General features: G+C 41.3%; 1 protein-coding gene across 3 annotated transcripts in view; it reads left to right on the top strand.

The window, feature by feature from the left end:
- AKT1 (AKT serine/threonine kinase 1) overlaps nt 1-9,307 on the top strand; it is a 73,486-nt gene extending 64,179 nt beyond the window's left edge. For all 3 annotated transcript variants that reach the window (XM_030482989.1, XM_030482988.1, XM_030482990.1), the window contains exons 12-14: nt 2,192-2,279; nt 7,151-7,253; nt 7,957-9,307. In XM_030482989.1, the coding sequence (XP_030338849.1) occupies nt 2,192-2,279; nt 7,151-7,253; nt 7,957-8,036 (271 nt within the window). In that variant the 3' untranslated portion in view covers nt 8,037-9,307. The remainder of the gene's footprint in view (nt 1-2,191; nt 2,280-7,150; nt 7,254-7,956) is intronic.
- The last annotated feature ends 211 nt before the right edge of the window (nt 9,308-9,518 follow it).

A 9,518-nucleotide genomic window follows, 5' to 3' on the forward strand; every position in this document is an offset into this window, starting at 1 on the left:
ATGTTGGAATAAGTCCATATCCAAAATACAAGGTTTCTATCGTTTCCCTGCTCACTTTGAATGGATTTGTTTAATAGTATAGATTTTTAAAAGGTGAGTAAAACATCTGGAGTTTTTCTTGCCATTTCCCTGAGTACGTGTTCGCCCTTCATGGAACAAAGGCTCATATTAGCTAAAATATTCTCCAAAACACTCATACGTGGCTGCAGCCAGCCAGCCTTCCTGCATGCTTCTGCAAAACACGAGTCAGGTGGTTCTTAGCTTGTAGTCACTCCTGAACTTCTGTGCAGAAGTGCAGTCTGTTGGGATTTGTGGATAAAGAGGGTCGACTCCTTCCTCTTCTTCACTGGCCATCACCATCTGCACTGGGGAAGCAACAAGGAGCCTGGTAGGGATTTGGCAAAGCCTGTAGACCTGTGGGGAACCAGCCGAGATGATTACTCACAGAGTTTGTCTCTGTTCCCGGGCTGCCCTGGATTTTGTTTCTGTTCCAGGCTGCTCTTTAGCTGCACAATGTGCTGCCAGGCAGATGGGAGAGCCGTTGTCTAATTTGGTTTGGCCTGTGGGTCTCTAGGGTCAACTTAGGCTTGGTCTTAGAGCTTACCTGGAGAAGGAAAGTGTCACCCAACACTTTGCTACTGTAAGACTGGGGACCTATTCCCTGTACCGCTGCACATTTAATGAAGGAATGTGAAGGAGCAGACCCCTTAAGTTGCTATGCAAGCATGGGCTCTGAACTGCCAAGCACCTCCGCTGCTTGGTCTCTGGTATAGCTGTGGCCTCTGTCAGCTTGTGTTTGCTGAAGATGGTGCTTGGGCATGCACCAGTGGTGCTCTGGCATGCACCAGGATCCATTCCCAGACACCAGTTTGGACAAAGTGTCACCGAATTTGACTCCTCTGCACTAAACGATTGTCCAGCATTGTCTCAGTAGGATTGTGCCTTCAAGTTACATCTCAGAGCATGCAGTGGAGTCTCAGGCTGTAAAAATACCACTTCAATGGGCTTTAGCACAGCCATCACATTATCTTTGATATTTTGAATCAAACCCCACCCTCTATTCCCAAATAACCATGTGTTAGGGCAGCAGGGTTACCACATGTGGCCTGAAGGAGATTCAGGGCCAGCTGTTGTGCAGCATGGGTGAGGTCTGACCAGGCAGCTTGGCTTCAGCTCCAAAGAACTGTCCTTGGCTCTTTTCTCTGTAGCAGTATAGCTCTAGCTTTGGTTACACAGAACTATTGTTCCAAGCTCTTAAAATAGGGGTAATATCTCAGTTTGCCAATGACACCAAGAAGTGGGGAACAGGCAGATACTAGAGGTCAGTCTGGATGGACATGGTGGCACCTCTTGTACTTAAAATCCTGAGTGTCTGCTTAACCTTGTTACCTGAAGTAAGTCTCCTGCTGATTATTCAGTATGTGTGTTGTTTTCTCAGTGCATGCCTTTGCTTGCAGATGTGGTTCAATCTTCTAGAGAACATTTTAACCTCCACAGCAAAATTTAAGTATCTGTTAGCTCAAGACTGCAACTAAACTGATTGCATCTATAAGCTGTGTGGACAGTTTTATTTTGGAATGAAGGTGCTTTATCTTGATATACCTTAAGTCAATAAAACACCCTTTGTGCTTTCGTGAAGCCAGGGAGGAGGAAAGATTTGCATACAACACGATATTATCACTGCAGTTGTCAACTGTTTAATGGAAATTTAAATCAGGTTGCATAAATCAGTTTGTCTTAAAAATCCTTGCCTCTCTTACACTTCAAAATCAAATTCAGTTTTATTGCTGGCATCGCTCTGCTCTAGAAAATTGTGAGAGGTTGTCACTTGTTAATTTAGAAAGAGAGAAGGGTGTGTGGCTCAGACCTTTTATTTGCAGGATCTGCTGTGCTCCCTAGGACAGCATCTTTCCTGAAGGGCAGGTCTTTGGAATTGTGGGGTTTTGGCTTGGGTTTGGGTTTTTTTTTCCCCTTTGTTTAAGGGAGACAGCATGTTTTCAGGTCTTTTAGTGGAACTGTGTTGAAGCCTAAAATAGGCTCTCCTGCAGCCCTTGCACACAAAACAAATATGAAGCAAAGGCTCCCAAATCTATTATATAAACTCAGAATTTCTTCGCTAGTGTTTAATAAAAACTGTATGACGAAAAATAACTGTACTCAAACATCTAATTACTTATTTTGCCCCAAACAGGTTAGGTGGCGGTCCTGATGATGCCAAGGAGATTATGCAGCACAAATTCTTTGCTGGCATTGTTTGGCAAGATGTATATGAGAAAAAGGTACCTTTACAACTGCTCTCCCAAAGTGAATTGTAGCTGTGGTTATACTGAATGTTTCAAATCTTGTAGCCCCCTGTAAGATACACAGAAGCCCTCCACGGAAGAGGTTTGCAGTTGTTTTTAGCAAGGCTAAATTGTTTCATGTTTCTTAAAATACTGTAGTCAGATTGCTTCTGAACCAAAGATTTTTTTTCCACAATGAGAGGCGTATCTCAATGAGATCCTCGTTTCTGTGACTGAAGAATTGCTTCCAATCAAAATTGCTTCCAAACTTAGACAGTATATAAGCTTTTAAAATGGCTTTTCCTGTGAATTCCTGTTGTCATTCCTTGCCATCAACTGACGTATCCCTTGTGAGCCCAGGAGCTAATTGTTCCTGAGAATCTGAAGGAAAACTTCTTGGAAGCAGTAGTGAGAGATGGGCTGTTTGTTCCCCTTTGCATTTTTCCTGTCTTCAGTGATGAAATTAGACTGAATAGGCAAGTGCAGAGCAGTGTGGGCTTTTACATAAATCCAGGGGTCATTTGTTTTCCAACCCCCCCTGCCATGGGCAGGGACACCTTCCACTAGACCAGGTTGCTCAAAGCCTCGTCCAACCTGGCTTTGAACACTGCCAGGGATGGGGCAGCCACAGCTTCTCTGGGCACCTAGTTCCAGCGTCTCAGCACCCTCACAATAAAGAACATCTTCCCAATATGTGATCTAAATCTACCCTATTTCAGTTTAAAGCTGTTCCCCCTTGCCCTGTCCCTACATGCCTTCATAAAAAGTCCCTCTCCAGCTTTCTTGTCAGCCCCCTTAGGTATGGAAAGGCTGTTACAAAGTCTTTCCAGAGCTTTCTCTTCTCCAGGCTGAACAACCCCAGCTCTCTCAGCCTGTCTCCATAGGAGAGGTGCTCCAGCCCTCTGATCATCTTCATGGCCCTCCTCTGGACTCATTCCGGCTGTTGTCCTCTCCCATTTGATTCTCATCAGCCACATTTTCCATAACGTTTATGTGAAATGCAGCTAACTAAAACGTGGGTCTGGCGATTCAAGGCTCCCATCTACTGGCGCCACATGATCTCACTCAATCCAAGCCTTTCCCGATTTCATTCCTTCCCCCTGCAGCCCCTCGTGATACAAGATCTCTAAATACAGTTTAGTTCTCCCTCCAGTTGGTGGAAGCAGGTAAGAAACTTAGCAAAACCAGAGTTTTAATTCTTTGGATTACTAATACAGTGATCTATTAGCAATGTTCATATTCTTAAGAAAACAGAGTGTAACACCCCTGGTTCCTGTATGGTAGTGGGAGAACTGTCCAGTGCCTGTATATGGCGAAGAGTGCTCTGTTTCCTTCTCTTCTTTCACTTCCTCACAGATTTGTTGACTAAAAGGAACTGAAAAATCATAAAATAAGTTTTTGTGCCTTGAAAGTGTAGATGGAATTTAGACCTGTCCTTTCAAAGCACCCTTTGAGAGAGAGCTGCGTGCAGTCATGAGGGCAGGAGGGACTTGCAAGGACTTTATTCAGTGTAACCCAAAAAGTAAATCTGAATTACTGTTCTAAACAGAAAGGTATCCCCATTTTCACCCAGCTGACAAGCTGAGTATTTGGGGGTTTGCTATTTTTTTTCAGTTTAAGGTAAAAAGTTGATAATGGCTCAAATATCTTTAAGTGAAGTTATTTGCTCTTTGATGGTAGTGCTGGTTACCTGAATGGAGGAGAAATCACACAGGCTGGAAGCAATTTATTTAGTCATAGAACTGAGAAAGCCTTCATACATTGTCCCGCAGCAGTACTGACTGAAATTGTTGTGGAAACTACCAGGAAGCTCCAAATGTTACATATTTTGGAGAAAGCAGTGTGCTGAGGCTCCTTCTGACCTTGGCATATCTGATGAGGCCAGATTCTGGGTTTGCTCCTATCCTGTTAGCATGGACGTCTGAAATAGGCATGCTGTGCAAATGAAGAGATTCCAAAAAGCCGGTGAGTAATTGCTGCCTATGTTCTGTGTGGTCCAAAGAGGATCTTGCAGCATTTACCTGAAACGCAGTCTCAAGGATAAAGGCTTAATTTTGTCAGCTGCCTAGAGATACGTGTGTGTGCTAAGCTCGGTTACCCACTGTCTCCAGCTAATGGTGAATAAGTTTATGAATGTAGGCTTGGGGTAATGGGGAGAACGCTTACTTTGTAATTAAGCTTTTTGGAAACATAACTTTGCTTTGAATTATAAGGAGTTTTGAATAACTGGGGTTGTCCCAAGAATTTAAAATATTCATTAGACTCTCCTGGAAGAGGGTTATTTGTCTCTGGTACAAAGAAAGGTGCAATTTACAGTATTTTGCCCACCCACAAGTGAAACGTACACAATGAGATTTTAATCACATGTCTCTTTTTCTGGCTTTTTTGTCTCTTAAACCAACATAAGCCTGCGGGTATCATGCTGGTCTGCAGCAGTGGGAGGCTACAGGTGGCACCTCTCCGCTAGTTGAACTGCAGAGCTATTGCAGTGACAGCTTTTCGGTAAAGCAACATCTTTGCTTGGTAAAGACAGCGTTAGAGCTTTCTACGGCTTCCCCTCTGTTTCTGGCTTAATGTTCTGAATTTGACAGCTAGGGGTAAAAAAAATTGTCTTGTGGGTGCATCATAATCTGTCTGAAATTGCTTTTAACAGATACTAAAATAAAAAGGAAAATGATACAGGCAGGCTAGCCCATTACACGTGTTCTGACATAGGATTGCTGCTCTGAGTTGTTCTGATATGTGCGGTTCAGGTGTGTGCTGCAGTGCCCAAGTCCTAAATCACTCTGTGCTGTGCACAGCAAGCCAGAGCAAGCGGGAGCACTGCGATTGCCAGAACCACCATTAGCTTAGAAGGACAGACAGAACTTCACACATGTGTGCACACACAACTAGTCAAAAACAAACCAGGCTTTGCTTCAAGGAGTAGGCGGAAAACAGCTGTAAGGAGAAAGATAATAGAGTTGAAATGTGAAATAAGGAATGCTCATCCTCAACAGGGTTTTTACATATAATATGTTTGTGTGACTTGATTGAGAATAGTGCTGTTACCATTACATTGTAAAGCATTCCCTCTTCAATAGCTTCAGGAGGACTTTCAAGTCTTAGAGTAACTAGTGATTTTGGGATATCCTCTTTCCTGTTCCATTTTAAAATCAGGGCATTAAGACAACTTCTGAGGACCTGTGGCTGTTTGACAGGAACATTTGCCAGGCTCCTTTAAGCCATTCTTGGGCACAGGGGATCATTAGTAATTGGGGGGGAAGACTATATACTATACTTGTGTTTTGTTATAATAAACACAATTTTTATGTACCTTAATTTTTAAAGATTGATTTTAAACAGCAAATGTTGCTTCATATTTGGAAATGCTACTATATGTGTAGATTACGTTTCTTAAAGTTTTTACATGGAAAATGAAGGAGCTTCATTGCATTGTTGTGTGTGAGACAGGACAATACTCTGTTAGGTGCTCTCAAAACTAGTCAGAAAGATGATCCTGGCGATAGAGAGCTCGAAGTTAGTGCTTTTCTTATTTACCAACTTGCCAAGCAAATGATTCTTCAGCTCTAAGCAGGAGGAAAGGTTGGGGTGGGGAAGAAATGTTTTGTACATTCAAGATCTGCTGGTGTTTTCCAGGTAGTGATTTCTGTCAGGGTCGTTATTATTTCTGTAGGAGCAGAAGTGCAAGTCTTGGGGTCACTGCTTACTTCCAGTTCGAGCAATTTACCACTTGCCTAGATAAACCTTTCCCTGCAGTTCCAGATTGGAAGCTGTATACTTCCTCAATCACGCTTCTAAATTGTTGCTTGGTGTGGCTCTATGCTATTAAAAGATGGCCATGCTTAACCCCAGTGGTGGGCGAACTGAAGCCCAGTGCTGAGAGCTATTTACATGTCCTCTGTGGGAGGGCGAAGAACAGTGTTTACATTCTGTTTCTAGCGCACCGTGCAGCAGGGAGGTGAGCGAGGTCTGAATCCCAGCTCCGTTGCCCTCCAAAATTGTACGTGTTCCAACCCTGTGCATCTGTATGCAGCCAGCTCCACCACCCGCTTCCCAGGCGCGCTCCTCCTCCAGCCCCAGTCAAGCAGCTCCACTCCATCTGGAGTTCCTCTTGCCAGAGCTTGCCTAGGTACACATGGATGATTTCTAGCCTGTCTGCCCAAGCGAGTGTCAAGAATAAAAACCAAACAGTGCGACTCGTGGTGTAACTGGAGGAGGATGTTCATTGCTAAGTATGCTTGTTTTTTTGTAAGCACTCCAGTTTTTCTAAGTTCAGAGTGGGTATCAAACTGCTTTTGGGGACCAGGAGTATAAAAGCTTAATGTCACTGCTGCCTTGTCCTCAATTCCCCTGGGTTGGTCAGACCTACAGCACAGTTGCAGTCAGAGCTGCATGGGCACAGTAATGCTGTAGCTGAGATTTTTTTTTGTGACCGTTACAACCTTTGTGGTGACATGCAAGTCCAGCTGATCAATTTGCTATCACTAAGCATCTTTCTTGCTCTTTACATCCTTCTTGAGCATAAATCTGTCTAGATGAAGTTGATAATTTCTGTGTAATTAGGTGGAACCAGTATATAATACTAAACATTTGTACGGATGTTATTTACTAGGTGAAGAAATGTTAGTGTTCTAGGCTTTTCTTTGTGCAACTAGAGACAAAATGCCTCAAATGCTCCATAAGCAGAAAGTGCACGTTTTTTTTTACTGTGTATGGTTCCTTCTTTATGAACTGCTGCTTTTAAAACTTATTTCAGGAATGTAGGAAAAGGCACTGTAGCTTGTAACTCTCTTTTCAAATTCTGCCTGTTTCAAACTACTGCAGGAACCTGTAAACGGACAGTATGTTTTTAATTCTTTTCACAGCTTGTACCTCCATTTAAGCCACAAGTTACATCTGAAACAGATACAAGATACTTTGATGAAGAATTTACAGCACAAATGATAACAATCACTCCTCCTGACCAAGGTAAAGTTTTCCCAAATGTTTCCCACTGCATTCTCTAGACCACCAGAAATAATATGCTGTAACGTTACCTTAATGTTATTCTTCAGACCGTGTGAAAAAGCATCAGTTTAAACTTGCTGGTTTCCCATATGTGTATCTGACCGAGAGTTGGTAAACTGATGTGAAACTTTCCACGTCTTTTCAGTTTGGGAAATGAAAATCCTGTTTTAGAAGACAGTGACATTATTTGTACTGCTGTCTTTTCCAAATCTGCACATTCCCATTGGGAAATAATTGTGTTCATGAGTTTTGCATGTGTACATCTGCACATGAACTGTGTCTACGCAAGCAGTCTATTGGGTATGGACTAATGTCCATATTCAGTCAAAGAACACTTTATTTTCATGGCAGCTGAGCATGTTTCATGCTCTGAAATAGCAATTGCTGGAAATTCAGATCACTGAGTACGGATTTAAGTAATGCAGCTCCTAGCAATTTTAAATGGACATCCAAATAACTGTTTATGTACAACAGTCAGGATCTTCTGTGATGCCCCCCATTCACTGGGGTGAGATTTAAGACTTCCTGTTTGTTTGTCCTTTCAAGTTGTGGAAGAAAAAGATAGTGCCGTTTTCTGAAATAACTTTACCATGCATTATCTTACTGTTCGTTTCCTTAAAATAGAGAAGGTAGCAATGTTGTCTCCTGTTCTCTTCATTTTCAGATGACAGCATGGATTGTGTAGATAACGAGAGAAGACCTCATTTTCCTCAGTTCTCCTATTCAGCCAGTGGAACCGCTTAATGTTTTGCAATGTTTTCCCATTCAGAAACAAAACAGACTGCATTTTGGGGACCTTACTTCAATGGACACTAGAGAACTTTCTATATTATCCGAATTACAAACTGTGTTTGTATTACGATTTAGATGAATTTGTAGGAAGCCTCACAGATTCTGTATTTAAAACAATTCTTTGATGCATTTTTTGAGAAGGAAAACAAATCCATTCTTAAAGTATTATGTCAAGGCTTTTATGCTGAATGACTATAGGTTTTTAAGAATATACACCAAAACTGTTTACTTTAGAAATGATTAAGGTATTCAACATATCAGCAACTCTGACCAGAAAATCCCCTTACTTTATTTATTTCATACAGTTCATTATCTAAATATAGAATCTGCACTCTGAACAATTAGATTTATATAGGAAGATATAAGACTTTAGTAGCTAGTGCAATAATATAAGCAACAAAGTGAACAAACTCTGGAGGGTTAAGGTTCAAACTCATTTTGGACAGCAGTGAAATGTCATCCAACTCCAGAAAACCAACTTTAGGAACAGCATTAATGGCCTCAGTGAGGTAAATCAAAAAGCAAGAGTTATTTTTGTTATAACATCTGCTACAAGACATTACATATCAAACTGAATCCAGTGGAATTGCCACGTAGTACAGCTGAGTATTCCATTCTAGACACTGCGCTTATTCCATTTGCATAGTGTTTAGGAATACTGTGTAGGATTGGCTTCTCAGAGCCTTGAAAACACTTGATTTACCAACGTAATATGAAATGCAACAACGCAAAATCACCCCCTTTCACCACTGTATAAAAATGCCACCCAGGTCTCAGTGAGAAATCATCTTAACAAGTGAGTCAGCCAGACAAAAGGACATTTTGGCACTGAAGTAATGACTTGTTGCCGCCTTTTTTTTTTTTTTTAATGAAAAGATATATGAATATATATAAACACTTAATGATTTTTTGCATCATGCCAGATCATTTCTTCTTTCTTGAGTGTGCATTAAAGGTATCAGCCAACAGTTCATGGTGCCTTCTCACTCTTGAAGATTCACTTTAACAGTGTTTCCCATGTATAAGAAAAAAACTAGGTTGAAACTTCATATGTGTTTGAATAATAATGGTGTTCAAAAAGTGACTTTTTTTTTGTTTGTTTTTCATTTTTAATCTTAGTGGAAAATTCCCCACACCCTATTTTTGTTGTATCATGTTTCTTTATAATTTTCATAAAAGCAGTCTTACTCTGTCTCTGCTGCAAATGAATTTATTCCATTGTAGGTTGCGTTCTCTTAAATTGCCTTTTCTTTTTCATTCTCTTGCCTGTATAAAAATGATGACATGTACTGCAGTTAACTAGCATTTAATTTTTTTTACCTGAAAGGGAGTATGTTATGAAACCCCTCGCTTCCCCTTTCTGTCAAAAACTGCTGTGTTTGCACAGAGAGCCCATCACCTTGACTCTTTTTTTTTTTAACAACATTCAACTCT

The sequence above is a fragment of the Strigops habroptila genome, chromosome 4 (genome assembly GCF_004027225.2).
Source record: "Strigops habroptila isolate Jane chromosome 4, bStrHab1.2.pri, whole genome shotgun sequence".
NCBI lineage: Eukaryota > Metazoa > Chordata > Aves > Psittaciformes > Psittacidae > Strigops > Strigops habroptila.